At 35.1% G+C, this 20,483-nt stretch overlaps 2 protein-coding genes across 6 annotated transcripts; both read right to left on the reverse strand.

Annotated features, from left to right (window-relative positions):
* Positions 1-74: 74 nt before the first annotated feature.
* On the reverse strand, positions 75-6,653 carry LOC125609294 (DNA glycosylase/AP lyase ROS1-like). Its single transcript, XM_048780585.1, has 21 exons — positions 6,470-6,653; positions 6,086-6,265; positions 5,887-6,005; positions 4,888-5,817; positions 4,413-4,808; positions 4,240-4,330; positions 3,041-4,169; positions 2,881-2,960; positions 2,653-2,737; positions 2,474-2,565; positions 2,330-2,398; positions 2,201-2,237; positions 2,035-2,117; positions 1,487-1,906; positions 1,284-1,320; positions 1,113-1,170; positions 898-1,037; positions 740-805; positions 542-656; positions 429-467; positions 75-355 (listed from the first exon to the last, which is right to left on the reverse strand). The coding sequence occupies exons 2-21, from the start codon at positions 6,181-6,183 to the stop codon at positions 240-242; spliced, it is 4,200 nt and encodes a 1,399-aa protein (XP_048636542.1). The 5' UTR covers positions 6,184-6,265; positions 6,470-6,653; the 3' UTR covers positions 75-239.
* A 3,392-nt stretch (positions 6,654-10,045) lies between these two features.
* Positions 10,046-14,618, reverse strand: LOC111215990 (glutathione S-transferase T3-like). Of its 5 annotated transcripts, XM_022720260.2 has the most exons (5): positions 14,345-14,618; positions 13,685-13,881; positions 13,485-13,601; positions 13,335-13,404; positions 11,834-12,071 (listed from the first exon to the last, which is right to left on the reverse strand). In XM_022720260.2, the coding sequence occupies exons 1-5, from the start codon at positions 14,457-14,459 to the stop codon at positions 12,043-12,045; spliced, it is 528 nt and encodes a 175-aa protein (XP_022575981.2). In that variant the 5' UTR covers positions 14,460-14,618; the 3' UTR covers positions 11,834-12,042. The 5 variants fall into 5 exon arrangements, with proteins under 5 accessions (XP_048636546.1, XP_048636545.1, XP_048636544.1 ...); XM_048780589.1 differs by having other exon boundaries at positions 10,046-13,404; positions 13,685-14,578; XM_048780588.1 differs by having other exon boundaries at positions 10,046-13,404; positions 13,485-14,578.
* Between the last annotated feature and the right edge of the window lie 5,865 nt (positions 14,619-20,483).

The raw sequence follows: 20,483 nt of genomic DNA on the forward strand, positions 1-20,483 counted from the left end.
GGTCCGGTTAAACCATCTGAACCGATTAATTTGGTTCGGGTAAACCAGTAATCAAAAGCTATAACACATTGGTATGGAAACGAAACAAGTTAAAGTTGGCATCTACTTGGTTTGGTTCTTGTGACTTCGTATTTGATTACAAACAAAGACACACTAACATGGGAGTTCAAAGACCTGTTACAACTCTAATATATTACATTGGCTTGTTGTTGGGTGGTAGGCCGAGTTTGTTTCCTTACCTATGCATCATCCGGATTAACCTGTGACTTCATTTTGCTTTTAGGGAAGTGCAACCTCGCGATCAAAGGCCTTGGTGCTCTTGTCTGCCTATCAAATCCTCTCACACATACATACCCTACAAGTTTCAACGATAAGTTAATGTTTTGGACTAAGTGAGAACTGATAGCGTAAGCAAAATTGTATTATACCTCTCCAGAAACATTGTTGAATTGTTTCAGTAGATAAACCTGAAATAAAATTAGCTTAAAAAGTTTAGAATATCGTTACATTAGAATCTAATCATGGTTGAAGATCAATATACCTTTAAAGATTGATGGGATAGATGTGCCGAAGTAGACAGTTCTTCTAGCTAGGTCCCATAACCAGTCTCTTGGAACATCAATTGGCGTTAGACTAGACTCATGATCCGCAAACACCTATATTGATAGATTTCATCAGGAAACATTTCGGTACATATAAACATACGAAAGATTGGAGATATTGAGTTGAAGTTTGTAACCTCGTTGACTTGGAAGTATGTACCGTTGAGTGGGAAGCTACCTCTCATTGCTGTTCTACAAGGTACCTACATGAAATTTACACCATATCATTTGCAATCATTCGTTAAAAATATGTTGTAGTTAATTAGGCAAAAGAGGTTGGATGCAAATTACTTACCAAGATGGTTCCTCTAACGGTTTGTGATTGCGTCTCCCTTATGTTGTTGCATGAGAAACAAGTTTTCTCATTACACATTTTGCCTGCTTCTTGCCAAATGCATTTGCTTCTAGTTGGTTGAATGGAATCAACCGTCTCACCTAGTGTTTAAAATCACAGTGAGTAATGAAACAACTCTGTTTAATTGAGATCCAACTAAGTGATTTAGAGGTTACCTGGTGTCCATATAGCAAGCAAGTACGAACATGGATCATCAGTTTCTCGCTTCTCAAACTGCCAAAGCAAACACAACCCAGCTAGTTAGATTTTCAATATTGACATCACTAGAGACTATGTAACTGCCAATTATGAGTTTGTATTATCAACTAATAACATATGTGACATACCTGAGCTAGAAGAGGATGGTCGTCTTTAAGTTCATAGCTGCAAATATATGAAACAAAAACAGACTCAACTGTTAGAAAAGTGAAGTTTAACCAGACTTTAAAATCTTAGCATTTTAAGTCCGCCACTTCATGATGAGAGATGTGTTTCCTGTTTCATTTCAACCTTAAAGACACAGTGAATAACAGAGAAAAATGACGCTTACACTTGGTGTTCAGTCCTCAGCTGGCTAATGTTCTTGAGCTTAGGCATTGGAAGAGACGCAGCCTCAGCGGTAAGTGCAACCAGAGCCCCAGACATGTTTCCATCTTGCAGTTCCTTGCTGTGCTCAAAAATTTTCTTCAGGTTGTTTGTGAATGCATCCATGTTCAGCCTTATTGTTGGAATCTCTTCAGGATCCTCAAAGAAAGCGTCCTCTATATCAGCCATTGAAACTTCTGCGCACTCTGGCTCTGGTGATGCTGGCACTTCAATTATCGGTTCACAGCTTGTGACTCTATTTGCTGCTTCTGAGTGGTTGACTACTTCTAACCCTTGCTGTCTCCGCAATGGCTCTGGTAGGCTCTGTAGAGGAACATCAGGTCTCTCCATTCCTTTCTCTGGACCAGGTAATGCAAACCTCGCACTATAAAACAAGTAACGGTTATTAAACTCTCTGTATCAGTTAGAGACTGACCACAAACATTTACTGAATGATATATAACAAAGGGTTCTCGTTTAAGGAATTAAGAGGAGAAGTTGTATCAGTATCACCTTGCAAAGGCACTAGCAAAGTGTCTACATTCCCCTCTCATAGGACAAGCATTGCAGTTGGGTTTGCTTTTCGTACAGAACACCTAAGAGTCAAGTAGATCAAAAACTTAATCACGTGTATTGCCTGTTTTCTTCACACTTACATATGTGTATATATTATACATACCTTTCCGAAAGTAATCATTTGGTAATGCAATTCATACCTGAAAGATAACACAGTAAGAGTAATGAATAAGTTACTAAAATGAGGAATAAAAAAATATAAGATAATGATAAACATGATGAGAGATCTTACAATGTTTTTTGGTCGAATTTGCACAAGCGTGGCCAAAGATACTTCTGTATAGACTCAAGCACGGGATACCTGCATAAACCAAAGATGTATCAGGGAAGAATAAGAAAACAATTTCTATTTCGAACCATATTGTAGAGTGCTTACATTTCTAGAAGATGCAGTTGAAGAGACTCTGGTAGCGGTTGAAGGGGTACCCATCCGAGTCTAACCGCTATGCGCCCAACATTGGTATCAACCTGTCAATAAGTTTTACCGTAAGTCCATACATCAAATAACTCACTTGACAGGGGCAAAAGCAACAAAAAGAGATGATTCAAGCTTACTGGAAAGGCAAGATGGTGCAGCGTTAGCAGCCTAACACACTCCACGCTTTTTAGTCCCAGTCCATTGAAGCTCAGAAGATACTCTCTGTATGTTTGTATAATTTATGAGAAACTAGCTATGCAATATCAAATCATTTATGAGAAACTAGCTATGCAATATCAAATCATTGACGCTTAACTGCCTATGGTTAAATACATAAGAGACAAAACAATTTTCTTTAAACTCACTTTGCTTTGTCAGGTGGAACATCTCTCAACCATTCCAGATCAAGACTCCCATGGTCTGTTAGCAGTCGGTTAAGGAAGCCCTGCATTGTTTTCATGCTCAGCCTCAAACAGTTACAATGGAGATTCTCAATAAAGTTGGCTATATAGTGATAAAATGTACCTGTATACGTTCAGCAAGTTTATGGTTCATCCCACGGCTCTTAATGGTTTCAGCAACTTCATTGACATCAGCAGTTCTTATGGCTTCCCAGTCAACAGAGTCCAATGACCTTGCTGTTTTCTCTCTTTTGCCTTCTCTGCCTTCCGCTTCTCTTCTTAAACTGTCCCAATCAAACTCCTCTTCCACCTCCTTCAAAATCTTTTTCCCATCCGCATTGAAAGTAGCCTTATCCATAGGACTGATCTTTTTGGATGATGAGTCAGGTCCTGGTTGTTGTTTCTCTGTGCCTTCTTGGACATCAAGACAGTTTGTGCTTTCATTAATATCTGGAATTGGAGTTTCTATCACGAGCTTTGTTGAAGGAACGCTGCTGGAGCTTTCAGGTATCTCTGGTTTCTGAACACTCAAGACATCCCCAAAGAAACAACATGGTGCATCATCAGAATACTTTGCTTTCCCTTTCAATGACTCGAAGTCCTTAACCTCTGAGCTACAATCACCAGGAGACGTGTTTGAGGATACTTGTAAACTTCCAGGACTGCTTGAACACTGAGTCTTTTGATTGGCCTCTTCTACTAAGACAGTATCAGCTGTGATGACGTCACTTTCTTTCTCTTGAAGCTGAGCAGACCCCTGGGACTCTAGGAGCTTCACAAAGTGTGTACAATTCTCCGCTTCTGAGTTGATCTCAGAGCTTGATCCTGCTCTCTCTGTCTTCTTAGGAGTTTCAGAAACCAACGAGTTCTGACATGTGAGTACAGAATCTTCAGATGGAAACAGCTCTTGGACAATAAGAACTGTCTTGCTAACTTCCACGCTTGAGCCAGTTCTGTCTGAATCCACCTGCGCCTTTGAATCTGTAGTTTTGACAGTTGACTCATTCCCTGAGCTGGCGATCTCACTGCTGCTCCTTGAGGTGTCATTGCTGTTCACATACTCCTTCTCCTCATCAGGCTGTGTGATGTTTAAAGCAGCAGAAACCTCACTGGGAACTGGTGGGTTTGAGATCGGTTCATCCGAGTCCAAGTAGGTTATCCTGATAGAAGGCATGGAGCTTTCTCCTACTTCAAAATCACTGCTGGGTACAAAAGGTACAGGATACTCCGCAGCCAGTGACATAAACGCAGAGCTAGAGACAAAGAAAAGAAGTTAGTTGTCTTAGACTAAGTAAAGACATAGAACCATGTAAGAGCTTATACCTTGAGAGATGATCAGAAACGTTTTGAGTGAGAAACACTCCAACCACAGAATCAACAACTGATCCTTTCCATGGTGTAAAACGTCTATCACCTGTTAGCAACCAAAGACCATAACAACAAGTTATAACTAAGAGATCAAACACTTGTAAGAAAAACATGTGGTGTGTAGTTACCTTGAACAAGATGCATTCGTGCTATGAATGAGTCAGCTCTTCCTCTAAACACATTACGTTCTTCCTCCCACCATTTGGCCTTCTTCTCATCTGATCCATCAACACCTTCGCTATCAATACTCTCCATCAAAAGCTTCCACACTCTATCCGTCTCATTATCTATATGAACCTTTGCACGTTCGCGCCGCGGCTTCTTAACGCGAGTCGAAGGCACTATAGCTCCAGCGCCACCGTTGAAGATCACAATCTGGTTTCCTACGCTGTAACTGCTGTTCATTCCGTAAGGAACAAGAGCAGTTTCTGAGTACTCTCTGTTGATGTCTAGTAGACGCATTAGCTCGCTGATTGCTTCAATAGAGTGGCGTTGCTGCCAAATAGCTTCTGGAGCTAGTCCTGCTGCAAAGAACATTAGCAACAAAATAGTCTGCATTTATTAAGTTCAAGATTTAAGAAAGAGTGAGTAAAATATCATTACCAGCAAATGAAGGTGGAAAGTGGCAGTGATTAGGGAGAAGTGTGAGCTGTTTGGTCTGAGACTTAGTGGTTCGTTTCTTTCTGCTTGAGGCCACTTGCGTCTGTCTGCTATACCATCCTACTTGTGACTGCTCAGAAGCTTTATTTGTGGAAGACAAACACCGGAACCGAGCGTGGCCTGTAGTTCTCTTCTTTGTTGGAGTTTCTATCTTATCCAAGTGAGCATTAGACTCAAAACTCTGCCTACCCTGAAAGGTTAGGACTCTACAGTCTGAGTCAAAGGCAGCAACATTCTCTTGTGTAACAAGTTGTTGTCCAGTTGTGGAACGAGATCTCATCCCTTTCTGAAGCCATTCTGTAGAAAACAACCACTGTGCTTCATTGTCCGCAAACACCTGCTCGTATTGTTGCCCTGAAAAATATATGTTACTTCTAGTTGGTTCTTTGCCTTGTCTCCTCTTTGTGGCTTGTGCCTCATTATTCTTCATTTCCTTTCCCATTCTTCTACTTTGGCTGCTGCGCTTTCTCTTAGGCGTGCTTGGCACTGCTGCCATGTGACTCTCTTGCAAGTCTTGATCCTGCTTTGTCTCATCTCTGTGCTGTGCTTCTCCGTTTTGAGGTTTGAGACTCTGATCGTCAAACTCCAAGGCTCTTCTACAAGGCTTCTTGCCATCATGATCTGAAGCTTCTCCATCTTCTGCTGCTGCTCCTGATGATTCTTCAACCGGCGTGTATTCTTCTTGATCCTCATTAGCTTCTTTTTTCTTCCTCACATACTTCCTCTTGGGTGTTTTGCTTTCTTCACCCTCAACAGCAGCAGCAGGCTTCTTCGGAGTTTTCGGTTTAATATCTCTCTTTGGTTTCGCTTCTCTAACAACCTTTGGCCTATGCTTCTTCCTCTTGGGCTTCTCAGGAGTCTTGATGACACTTTCTGTAAAAATAACAATCATCAAGATGACAATCTTTTCAATCTCTAATCAAAACCCCTCTCTCTCTTTACCTTTATCAATCCCACTCTGACGAGATAAAAACACTGAGGAAGCATTGTTGGCTAGAGCCAGCAAATCTCCAAAAGACAAATGGTCAAGACCGCTCTTGTCTTTGTTCCCAGCGAATCTCCTGCATGCATCGCTTCCCTAAGCAAATTACCCAACACTAATCTTTTGAAAAGTTTCTAAATTTAGGACAAAAGACTTTACCTTTCCTCTGTCTGAATCTTATCTGGGTAGATCGGAGCAATTGGCTTGATGGGTGTCTGAGGAACCCATGTAGTTTCTTCTCTCGCCTGTTTATCCATTTATCTACTTCAGTTCTTGTCTCTTTTTACACAACTTGTTCCATCATCAAAAGCTTAAAACTTGCAAAGTTTCTATTTTTAACTGCAAAAAAGGGATTAAAAAGGTTGAAAATTTCTTCAAAGAGTCTGAAAATGTTTAGATCCAATTTTTTCTGTTGGGGGGTTAGAGAGATCTCCGGGAGTCATTGATTTTAGGTGAGTTCGGTTGAAGAAGACTTTTCATTACACAACAAATTGATGAAAATGTAAAAAAGAAAAACACAAATACATAAATAGGAAGATTTACCTGTGGAGGTAGATCAAAGTGATGAGAGTTGGTTCGGTCCGGAGGGTAGCCTTGAAGAGGATAAGAACACACCGTTTCTCTTGGTAATGACGAAGCTGAGTGATCTAGATACGAGTTATATAGAAAAAAGGTTAAAAGCATTTTTGGCCTTTAACTTGTGAAGGAGCAGAGGAGATTGTGATCGTGATTTATGTCTTTGTATTTTCGTAAGGCCGTTGGTTCAAGCGCGTAAAACCGTTTGATTAGCGGGAAAAGTTTTTAAAATTATGTACGAAACACGTCTTCCTTAATCTCTTGGACTATTGGAAAGATGAGTTGAAAATATAATAATATATTCATCAACTTGTTATTTTATTCTCGGTGTTTTTTCTCTCTCGTTTCTTTTTCTTCTTCTTTGTATACATATTAACATATAATCTTTTCACCAACAAAAAAAATGTGTGTGTTTTTATGAAACATTTTATTTTTCCTAAACTTTTATACGTCGGTGGATTTTTAGTAGGATTCAAAGTTTTGACCATACTTTAATTTATCAACTATTTCATAGGTGGAGATATAATAATTTCTAAATATGTTATGTCCTGCCGTATTTGAAAATTATTATAAATAGTTCAATGTACCTATGATAATTTAGAGATAAACTTAATAAAATAGATTTGTATGTGAAGATGATAAACATATGTTTATTGTTTATTCCTGAAGTTGGGTTTTCAACTATTGCAAAAAATAAAAATTTGTATTTTGTTTTAAAAGAGAAAACAAATAATTATTTTCAACTAATATGGGAGTGTGTTATAAGTTGATTATTAGACTATTATTTGTACATCCACTTAGGCGTATTTAATTCGGGTTTCATTTCGATTTCGATTCATTTTTTGATCTTTTTAGTGGGGTAGGCAAAAAACAAATCCAAAAAACTGAACCAATCAAATCTGATAAAATGTAAATCCGAACCAAAGTGAACATGACATAATATCTGAATCGATCTTATTCTACAATATTTTAAATTTTGGATTTTACTTGAACTGAATCCAAACCCAAACAAATATCCAAAAAAATCCAAAAAAACAAAAAACCTTGTACCAAACAAAAAAAGTCAATCCCAATAAATACTTTAATAAATATCTATAACAGGAAAAAAGTAAATACAATATTTAGTTTAGTGTATATTTTTGATAATTAGTCAAATATTGAAAATTGTATGTTTTGACATTTTCATTTAAAGTCTGATTTTAATTAAGTTTTCTTCAAAAGTTTCAAAATTATGTTTTTAATATTTTAATGATGTTTCATACATTTATAGAGTTCTTAGTTGTTAGTTTTAACTTATATATGTTTCTTCTTAACAAACACCTTTTAATCATGCCACCAAACCTTTGTTAGTTTTTAAAAAAAAAAAATTATCAAGCTTGTGAACTTAAATATGTATTTTCGAGTCAAGTATCTGGATACTGAAACCCGAATTAGAACTGAAGCTGAATTTAAACGGGTTCAACCGGTTTCCAATGTGTTACTATATTTGAATCGAATCCGAATAAATCCAAACCAACACCAAACTGGAGTTTTATATAAATCAAAACCAAAACCAATTGGACACCCGAACACCCATGCCATAATAAAAATATATCTATTTTGGTTTGGTTCGGTTTGTATACTTACAGTTTTTGGCTTATTTGGTTTTATACCAAAAACCGTTACTATATATATATACACAAATTATAATATTTTGTGAATTTTGGTTTATATGATTAGAAATTAAATTTCTTAAAACATAAAATATACTTTCAAAATTCTAACTTTTAAATATAATGTTTTCTGTTTTACTTAACTGTTAAAAATTTAGTAAGAACAAAAAGTTAATATTTATGATAGTTTTTATAATATAAATTAGAAAAGTTAGTGATATCATAATAACTATAATTTAACACAAATATCTGTCAAATAAAATATATTTTATTTAATTTCATGAAAGAAAAAAATTAACTTAAATAAAATAACAAACTATAAAAAAATGTTTTAAATATCAAGAGCATATCTATAAAATAAAAATGTATACATATGATCAATTGTATTATGTAATTTATATATAACTATAAATATTTTAGTTCTTTTTGATTTTTTGTTTTATTAGTTTATATATCAAAATATATTCATATTTTGTAAACAACATTAATTTGGTTTATTCGATATTACTAAATTCAACCTACTTTTTCTATTTTATTCAGTTTGATTTTAGTTGGTTCAGTTTTACCGATTGAACACTCATACGTTCACTAGTCTAACCTTAGTTTGGCATTATCTTGATAATATTCTATTTGATTATATTGTGATTATTAGATTATAATTTTCCAACGATATGGGAGCAGGTTCCAGGGTAATAAGCATGTTCTAGACCCTGAACTATTACACGAACAAAATTTGAAACCATCAAACTTTTATATAAATTTTGGCGCCTAAAACTATTACGTGAACTTTAAGTCATAACTAAGCAATCAGTCTTGTCATAGGCTCTGAAATATTGACTATTAGACTTGTGACCATCTCTAATGTATTTTACTAATATATACAAGTTTATGTTTAAATCTTTATGTAATACTACTCTCTGTTCCAAAATACTTGAAGTTTTAGGTTAATGCACAATTATTAAAAAAAAAATCTTGTTTAAAAAGTATGATTAAAATATGAGTTAAAAACTTTTTAACCAATTTCAAAATAGACTATAAAGTATCATTGGTTACCCAGTTTTTAATAAAATGAAAACTTACATTGAAATATGAAAGCATCATCTATTTTGAAACATAAAAAACTCTTATAAACATTATATATTTTGAAACAAATGGTATACATTTAAGTTTATGTTTCCGAACATAGGTTTAAGCAAGTCATTTTGGTATCTTTGAATGATTTTAGTATATTTTGGTTCCTTTTTTTCTTTTTGTATATTTTGATTTTAGTATAAATATTTTAGTTACTTTTTGTATTTTTGGTTTTATTAGTTTATATATCAAACTATATTCATATACTATAAATAACATTCATTCAGTTTATTCGATATTACTAAATTCAACCTACTTTTCTATTTTATTTCAGTTTGATTATAATTGGTTCAGTTTTACCGATTGAACATACCTACGTCCACTAGTCTAACCTTAGTTGGGTATCATATTGATAATATTCTTTTTGATGATATTGTGATGATTAGGTTATAATTTCACAATGATATGGGAGCAGGTTCCAGGGTAATAAGCATATGCTCTAGACCTTGAACTATTAGACGAACAAAATTTAAAACCATTAAACTATTATATAAATTTTGGCGCCTAAAACCAATACATAAACTTTAAGTCATAACCAGACAATCAGTCTTGTCATAGGAACTGAAATATTGACTATTAGACTTTTGACCATTTTCAATGTATTTTACTAATATATATAAGTTTAGGTTTAAAGTCTTAGAGCAACTCCAATGGTGTTACCCACCATTGGAGTCCTTAGTATTATAATAGTATATTTTTTGCTTTTTGAATAGTTAAGGATTTGAGTCTAAAATATATGTCCAATGGTGTTACTCAAAATGGAGTCCTTAGGAATTAAAAATTATTAATTTTTTTAAAAAATTTAATTTTTTTTATTCAATGATTAAAAGCAAACATACAATAATTAAACATCTTCATCATTACCAAACTTGTTCCAAATATTTTCGATTAAATCATTTTTCAATGCTTCGTGTGTACGCCTATCTCGAACATGATTCCGTAGACCAAGCATATTACCGAAATGTGAAGGCATGTTGTTAGTATGCTCTACATGTGAACTTCTGCTCGACTCTCCTTCTTCAAATTCCGATGTATCGTACTGAGTGTAACCACCTCTTTCGTTTTCGACGATCATATTGTGTAGTATGATACACGCTCTCATAATATTCCCTATTTTTTCCTTGTCCAATGATAGAGCTGGGTTTTTCACTATCGCAAATCGAGCTTGCAATACACCAAAAGCACGTTCCACATCTTTCCGGGTAGCTTCTTGAACTTTAGCAAATAACGCTGCTTTAGGACCTTGAGGGAGTGTGATGGACTGGATAAATGTTGACCATTTTGGATATATACCGTCAGTGAGGTAGTAAGCCAAATCATACTGGTGTCCGTTGACCATGTATGTTACCCTTGGAGCGCGGCCTTGGTAAATGTCATCAAAAACAGGTGACCGATCAAGGACGTTAATATCGTTTAATGTACCTGGAGGACCAAAAAAGGCGTGCCATATCCAAAGATCTTGTGAAGCTACAGCCTCCAAGACAATTGTCGGCTTTCCCGATCCACGTGTGTACTGTCCTTTCCAAGCTGTTGGGCAATTCTTCCATTCCCAATGCATACAATCGATGCTTCCTATCATCCCCGGAAAGCCGCGTATCTCTCCAATATCGAGTAGTCGCTGAAGATCCTCTGGAGTGGGTCTTCGTAGATACTCATTTCCAAATAGTTGTATTATACATTCTGTGAAATTTGTTAAACATGAAAGTGATGTGCTTTCACCTAGTCGGAGATATTCGTCGACGGCGTCAGCCGCAGAGCCGTACGCAAGCATACGGATAGCTGCAGTACACTTTTGTAATGTTGATAGACCTAACCTTCCGACTGCATCTCTTCTTTGTTGAAAAAATGGAGCATTTGCTGAGAGGGTGTCGACAATCCGCATGAATACTTCCTTGCTCATGCGGAAACGGCGTCTGAATAAATGAGGCGGAAATGTCGGAGCTTCACTAAAATAGTCATTCCATAGACGGCTGTGGCCCGCTTCTCGGTTTCTTTCGACGTACGCACGTTTCTTTTTTTTTGTAGTTCGATTCTCCAGAATACTGTTGTATGTTTCTTCAAAATATTCATCAAAAGCCTCATTGACAGCCGCATCGAGTCTTCGGTCGGTTTCATCTGCCATATTAGGCTATCCTTCCTTCAAACATTATAACAAATAAACGTTTTTATAATTTTTTCTGGGTATATATATTGTTGTGATCTTGTCGACATAATCAGAACTTATTTTGAAAAACAGCATTATATTAAACAATCTTGTCGACATCCTAACTTCATTTTTTTTTAAAACAGCATTATATTAAACAATTGATGGTTCATATTAAACAATTGATGTCACGTTTGTCGACATATATAAATGAAATAATCCTAACTTAATTTTTTTTTAAAACAGCATTATATTAAACAATTGATGGTTCATATAATTACCTAACTAATTTGAACTAAACTACTACAATTAACTCATACCTATCGGTGATGAAGATGAAGGTGGGAAGGTTTCTTCTTTAAAGCTGGGATCGTTGTTGTTGAAACAATTGCAAACGAGATAGCATAAGAGCAAAGGAAATAGATTCCACTAAATCACCATTACATCCGTTTTTAGAGAGTACAAAGGAAGCAGAAGAGCAAAGGAAATAGCATAACATTTGAGTCTACAAGCAGATTTATAAAGGCAACATACAAACAACCCGTGACATGGTCTAGTGACATGAAAATACAAACAGAGCATACAAACCCGTGACTTGATACCAGCTTTTGTCTTCAACCCGTGACATCGTCTTGTACTTCACCTGAAACAGAAGAAATTCACGTGTGTAAGCAAACTCTCAAGCAAACTCTAATGGAAACAGAAGACAAGTTTTTGTTTTAACTAGTCTAATGGAAACAGCTGAAACTTAGGTTAGAGCTAAACAAACCCTACAGCAATTCAGACAGAAGTTTGTTTTTCAGAGCTGATTCCATCTCAGAGAGAGGATCGGGCTTTGTAAGCAAACTCTCAAGCAAACTCTGCTGGGATATTTTCTTTTTTAACTCCATCAAATTTTCCAGCTTCGCCAACTCCTCCTCTTTTCCAGTTTTCTTCCTCTTGCTACCAGCCTTTGCAGCCTTAACCCCTATTGGTCGCTCTTCTGGCTCTGGCTCAGGCACTGCCCCTTCACCGTCGGGTTGGGAATCCGCTGGTTTGCGTTTGTCCTTCTCCAGATATGTTGAGCACCACTTCACATCATGCCGAAGTTCCCTCCACGCATGTTCGAAGTTGAACTTCGATCCCTGGTCATTGGCAAATATATCCAACGCAGACTTCATCACATCGTTCTCATTTTGCCCGCTTCTCTGCTCCCTCAGTGCCATGTCGTAACAACCAGCAAACTTGCAAACTCCCTCGTTGATCCTAGCCCATCTTTGCTTGCATGGCCCAAGTTCTCGTGGGGCGGTCCCAACCAGTTGAGGACTGGAGTTGTAGTACTCTACAATCCTGTTCCAGAAGGCACCTACCTTTTGTTCATTACTCACAATGGGGTCTTTGCTGGTGTTGAGCCACGCACCGATGAGGATTAAATCATCTTTCACTGTCCATTTTCTTCTCTCTTTGACACTAGACACACCAGAACTTTGGCCGGTAAAGAGAGGAGGGTCGCAGGGGTCCAGATTAACTGGCCCTTGACTCATTACGAGGTTTACATAACCACCGGATCTCGCCATTTAGGAAGAAAACTGTGTTTCTCTAGTAGAAACACAGGTGATTAAATAATGACTCTATTGAATCCTAGTAGAAAACAGTCCTATCAGAACAGCTCACCACAATTAAATGGGTTTTAGGCTTAAAGGAAACAATGCAGTTACGCATAATTAAATGGGTTTGGTGTGCATTAATAATCCTAGTTGTTTCCTATCTACAAACTTGCAAGTTATTTGCTCAGAAACATTAACTATTCTAGCTTGTTTTCAACTATTCTCAACTACTAAAGTTACACGGTTACACAATCCTAGTTTCTTTTCTAACTACAAACTAATTTCCATTTGAATTTTAACTGGTAAGTTCAAACACTAACCTGAGTTTGAAACCGGTAAGTTTCTTTTTTCGAGTTCAGCCACCCGCTTAAGCAGCATCCGCACCTGCCCCTGAAAAGACATCAGATAAACTACATTTAATTTCTTAGAAATATGATTAAAAAGAGAGTGAACAAGCAGACAGAACTCACCTTAAGTGATTCGCACTCTCGCAGAAGCTTCTCCTGCTCGTGAAAACGTACTTTCAGTCTCTCAACCTCTTGTTGCATCCCCATAACCCATGGTTGTCTGAAATGCAACCCGTCATTCTGCGAAAACAGAAAACAATTTATCCAACAACAAATAAATATGGAAGGACGAGCTCGATAAATATGGACAGAAGAATGCAAACCTCGTAATCTTTGCATATGAAATATCTTTTGCCGGGGAGGTAGTCATATGTATCCTCTTCATCGACTACCTCCTTCGTGATAGATCCACAGGGGCACAGCTGGGGAATCCCCTGTTGCGCATCTGCAACGAAATGAAGCATGTTGTAGTATGCTTTGTGTGCTTTCATATCCCTCAATTCGTCCTCCATTTCAGAACCTATAAGACCAATAACGTTTAAGCGGATCAAAATCCCTACTAAACCTCTGGGTAAACAACCAAGAAACTAATAAGAACAGACGAAAACCCTAATTCGTATTTTAACCCTAAATCTATTTCATCCCCAGAATCGAATCCATAAACAAACCTCAAATCTATTCGTATTTTAACCCGAAATGAATTTTGTAAGACAAAAAATTCACAGACGAAAACCCTTATTCGATATTAATCCCAATTCGAATTTAAACCCCAAATCTATTTGATCCCCACAAACGATTCGATTAACAAAGAATCGAATGTACAAAAAAAACATAGACACGAAAACCCTAATTTGAATTTTATCCCCAAATCGATTTTAAACCAAAACTCTAATAGATCCCAACAATCGAACCCATAAACACGGCTAAATTGACATGCAGTAACTTCAAATGCAAAAAAATACACTTAAAATGGTGCGATTTACCTTGAACAAACCGGATCGCAGTGTCGCCTTTGTTATCGCCGGGAGAGGAGGAAAGGTTTTTTTTTTCGGCTACACTCGAGAAATGAACGCGTTTTTTTCCTCTCACCAAACACATTCCTTCGACGCTCCAATCACACGCTGACAGCGCATCAAGGATCAACCGCAAATAAATCCTTCGTTAAGGATTCAACCTCAGCGTAACGTCGGCTTTTATTATTTTTTTAATCTAAAAGCATAAGGATTAGCGCTAAGAAATGAGTAATATCCCGCGTTGCAGCTGGTCTTATGTAATATTACTCTAAGTTCCAAAATACTTGTAGTTTTAGGTTAATGCAAAATTATTTTTAAAAAATTCTTGTTTAAAAAGTATGATTAAAATATGAATTAAAAACTCTTTAACCAATTATAAAATAGACTATGAAATATAATTGGTTACTCAGTTTTTAATAAAATGAAAACTTACACTGAAATATGAAAACATCATTTATTTTAAAACATAAAAAAACTCTCGTAAATATCATATATTTTGAAATGGAGGGAGTATATGTAAGTTTTCGTGTAACATAGGTTTAAGCAGAGTCACCTTTTGGTGTCTTTGAATGATTTTAGTATATTTGGAGTATGTTTCATATACTACTTTCTAATAGCTAAACCATGTAATTGTAAGTATAGCTCACTTAACGTCTTCCCTTCTGTTTCCAGCACTTTTTCATCTTTAGAATAGTTATAGCTCACCCTTAAAATATATACTTTGCTTTGATTCTTCAAAACCTTTTTGAATCCAATCTAGTTACTTACCATAAGTCTTACGCCATCAACGCAACATTGTATTTTAACCAATCGGGTGGTGGTGATTTGTGTTTTGGTAATAATAAAATTCTGAAACCTTATTTGAGTGAGTGCCGGCTCTTACCCTGTGCACAAGGCACATTTGCACAGGGTCCCCAAAAAATAAATAAAATTTAGTTAGAATTTAAGTCCAATTTTGTAGAATTTAGGGCCCTTTTTTGGAAATTACTTTTATTGCTTCTGAAAAATTAGAACTTGCACAAGGTCCACTCAAAAATTAAGCCGGGCCGAGTGGGACAAAATCCTAATTGTTTTCTCATGAGTCACCAATACTTACTTATTCTATGTGGCTGTCTAATATGTTATGTTCACATGTAACAAATGAAAATGACAAATTCGTAGATTGAGAGAAAAACGAAAGCATATGTAAAATATGTTTACACCACCTATGACCCATTGCTTTCAATCCGTACATTGAAAACGATCAGAGACAAGAGAAAAATATCATCAATAAACTAGAAGATGCATCCACAAAGAGTCAGTAGAAAATAATGCGAATATTCTGACTAAAATCATTTAACTTCATATTTATGGATCCAATCTAATATCCAAATCCTAAGTAAAACTTTACAAATACAACTCCCTCTTTAGCAATAGAGGGGCTTTTTTCTACTCATTTAACTAGTGTTAGCAATTGGAATAAGCCACGTAAGAGCAACATTATCGGTTAGTCTTTTAGAGCATGATTAATGAGAAATTTTTAGTGGACTATGAGATCATGATTAATCCGAAGTTTTTAGAATGAGATTCTTAGCGGAAGTTAAGAAATTGTTTATTAACTTTTAACTAAAAAAACTAAGAACCGGTTCTTAAAGTCCTATTTAAGAACCAGGTTTTAACTTTTTTAGTTAAAAGTTAAGAAATATTTTTTAACTTCTGCTAAAAACCTCATTCTAAGAACCCTGGATTAATCATGTTCTAAGAAACTGTCGCTTAATTTTTAACTAAAAAAAGTTAAAAACTGACTCTTAATAAGATATAAAAGAGTCGGTTCTTAACTTTTTTCGCTAAAAGTTATGAGACGGTTCTTATATTCCGTTAATAACTCTATCCTAAAAACCTCTCATTAATCATGTTCTTACGTAGAGTTTCTAAGCTATTTAATACTAATATTTTTATATTGTGATTAATTTTTAATGTAAAAATAATAAATTCATCAAGGCATGCATGGTAGTTTAATACTCCCTCAAAAGTTTCTAAACAAACAACCGCTTCTTACTTTTTACTTCTTCTTTCACCTACTGTTTCATTTTTTTTATTGTAATTTTAGTTTAGAACTTTTTGTTAGAAACGCACGTTAAAGGCAGTGGCGGAACTGGCGTGTAATCAGGGTAGTCACTTGACCCATATGAAAAAAAATTATAGTTTCCTTCTAAAATTTTGATGAAATACTGAGAAATTAACTTATTGACCTTTGTGTACTGTAATTGTTATTAAATTGATCTTGGTAAACATAAATCTTGCCTCCGCCACTGATTAAAATGTGCTCTAAGCGGCTAATTAGGACATATGGACTGTATATTTATTTTCAACATTCTTTTTTATCCTTTATGGTTTAGGGTCATAAAAACTTCACTATGTTTGGCCCCGTACTGAATGGAATAAGCAAAGGCTGAACCGCTCACTTGCAACTTCATCAAAACCAACAGTCTACATAATCCACGAAATATTTTCACATTCAAATTGTTTTGGGTAAATTTCTAAAGTTCGGTCTCTAGTCTGGACCACTTCGGTGGGGCTAGGATACTCGGTTAGCAAAAACTTCTAAAGTTCGTCCTAAAATAAATAATAAAACAAAATATATAAACTGTTGCGAAAGAAAAATAAACTAAAAATCCTTTAATTTCTCACAAGGTCCCCTCTTCATGTGGTAACCGTCGGTGGCAGGCATCACTTTTTACGCACTGTGTGAGACGTGGACCCAAATGCTCCTCAAAGGCCTCATCTCCTAAGATTCTTTGTTAATATTTACATTTTGTATCAGATTCGTTTAACTCGCTTATTAAATTATTCAGAATGAAAAAAAAAAGTACTCAGAACTCCAAAGGACAATAAATAATACATTAAATTTTAGGGGATTCGGGACTTCAATTCTCACCCTACTCTTATCCTCTTGGGCGGCACTGTTAATGGATCTTCTCAGCCACAAAAATATGCAGTAGGTTTCTTTAGAAAAATGTAACGCTAGTTATTAAATATTGTGATGTCATTAATTTTGTTTTGTTGTCAATATGATATGATCCATATCAACATGGGGAAACTTAATCAATGAGAGAAAGACCATAGTGATGTTCTTACCTCTCTCATGCAAACTGAGACAATGCCAAGTGGGAGCCAAATGCCATCTTCCTCTTCTTAGAGAAGGTCACAGGGAACAACACTACACAAAGTATATACAATGCTTAATTTACTAGTGCATGCCTTTTCCAAACGTACTTTTCCCCATGTCTTTTGAATCATGTATTCATATATAACCACTGTTCTCTTTCATCCTAATAGATCATTTACTGCATAATGATGTGCAAGAAAGTGTTTCAAGTAAACCACTCAAAAACCGCAAAAGGTCAACCTACCAACTAGAATTTTAATTAGTATCTATATATGTATTTGAATAATTTTTAGATAAATGTAATTGTACTAATTAAATTTCAGGTGGATGTTGAATTTTCTAGCATTACGCGCGTATATACAAACTGTAATCAATTTTGTTAGCAACATACAATGTACTAAGGTTTGCATACTCTAACTATTTAGTCAAGTGAAACATGCTTTGGCCTGGACAACCCTGATCAAGGATTTATATTGCTAAAAATTTAATAAGTTAAACCGCTTACTTCATACTTGTTAGAACATCTACTTTTTCTTTTCGTTCTTTCATAATTAGTTTCGTTTCCGTTCACGAGGCATATTAAGGCCATCATCTACCAAACTCATCTTTGAAAGATAAAACAAGATAAAGTGTGCACCTACTATAACATGTATATAATACACAACACACGTCGGCTACTGTATTAACATCATGCCTCTTTACATTTTCGTTTCTTTCATTCCTTTAACTTTCTCGTACACTCAAATCTAGAGATGAAGGATACTGAAAGAGTTTTGGACTTTTATAAAGAGTAAATCAGGAGTTTTGAGCCCTAGAAACTTGTACTTCTTTACGTCGAGAAAAATATATATACTCTATTCTCTTTTTTTTTTTTTGAACACATATACTCTATTCTCTATACTAGTCCGAAACGCACTCTGATTTACGTAAACTTAAAAAACGCTCCGACGTATATACTTGAAATTCAAGTTCGGTATGATATTCACAAGTACATTTTACAACTAGCAAGCACGTGCACGACCCACACGTGGTTGGACATAACTTTTATGTATTCTGGCATAAAAGTATCATACACGTAACGCTATCAGTATACGTACATTGACATTGCAACGTCTAGACGTTAATCATCTAACTAACAAAAATCATTCGTAAACCAACCTTAGTACGTAAGTTTTTGGATTCAATTTACTAATCGGAAGAAGATACAAATATACGTTTGATTTTCTACACACTAGCACAAATGACTAAAAGATGAAAGCAGGTGAATTTTTTTACATCCTAAAATAAAAGTGTTTAAATTTCTATAACGTAATCTTTATATAGTATATAGTATTATAAAATCTCAACTAAATTGATTATAGCTAAGATGAAATGTCAAAAACAAAAGTCATAAGATGTTGGGTTAAAAAAAGTGACATAACGACTGTGTGTTGGTGTTTCATAGAATATTAATAGGGGTTATTTGTGAAATAACCAAGAAAATAAACAAAATTAGTTTTTTGGAAATAGAGTAGAAAGAGATAGGAAGATAAAAGGGGAGAGAGAGTGTATTTTTGGTTGTTTAGTTAATTTTGTTTTTTTTCTTAGTTACTGAATGCAATTTCCCATATTAATATGTTGGTGTTCTAAATGACTACACATATCCTTTTAACTAAGCTTTTTTTGTCATTTCTTTTAATCCCACTATATAAAATTTAATAATTTTGAGGCTTCTTAGGAGTACCACATGGGCAAAAAAATTAAGAACCAACCAATCTGCCATGTTATCCCGGACTGGGCTTGAAAGACCAACCTTCGCAACCCATTATTACTAAATTTCGAGCCCATTTACACAATTCTCAACATTCCATTTTAACAGCTCATTTTTACTCAGATACTAAAGGTCCTAAGGGCATCTTCATCCCTACTCTATTTTTTTTCTCTAAAATGGAGTAAAAGTGAATATGGAGTAAGAAATGCTCCAACCAAAGTCCATATCTCACTCCATAATGAAATTTACTCCATAAATGGAGTAATCTATTTTTTTGTTTGTTCATCACTCCATTATGGAGTGAAAAATGAAGTAGGGTTAAAGCAATTTTACTCCATTTTCACTTTTACTCCATTTTAGAAGACAAAATGGAGTTATACATTGGAGATGCTCTAACCCATTATTACTCATATACTAAAGACCCTAAAACATAATCCCTAACCCATTAATACTAAAAGTCCTAAAACATATAATTCTCTAAAAACTAAAAATCACTCATCCTCACCCTAACCCTAATCACCGGCTCCATCTCATCGTGATTCTCTTCCTCTTCATCTCATCTTCAACTTAAATATTATCATTTTTGAATGAAAACATTATTATTATTGAAATATTAATTATTTATCCAAAACTCTAATAAACAAAATATACAAGTTGTTAATGCACTCTATTGTTTGCAAAGAAGCTTTTCATATTATTTTCCTTTTTCATTTAATGCACAAATACAAATGTAGATTTTCCTTTTATCTAGAAGATATTTTTTAATTTAACATACCAATTATGAACAGTTTGATCATGTTTATCATAAATTTGGTTTTATATATATATATTTAGTTTTAATATATTCTACATTATTTACATCTTATTAGTTTTAAACTATACAAAAAACATATATTAATTGCATATTTTAAAACTTACTTTATATTTTAAAACGATTAAAGTCACAATGACCAATTATTCTCCAACACCACCAAAAACTCGAAAAACTCTATACAACCAAAATTTTATTTTCATATATTATTAAATTTTATTTGTTTATAATATGTTTTAATTTTCAGGAAAACTATCACTCACAACCACACCAGGTTCGCACTTTTACTTTGGCAACGACATAGATATCATACAACGCTTTCAAAAGAGGAATAAACTGCTATCCTAAGCCTGATGGCATACCTCCACATGGGATCAAACCACAAGACGGAAACCGACAC

This window comes from Brassica napus, chromosome A5, assembly GCF_020379485.1.
Source record: "Brassica napus cultivar Da-Ae chromosome A5, Da-Ae, whole genome shotgun sequence".
Taxonomy (NCBI): Eukaryota; Viridiplantae; Streptophyta; class Magnoliopsida; order Brassicales; family Brassicaceae; genus Brassica; species Brassica napus.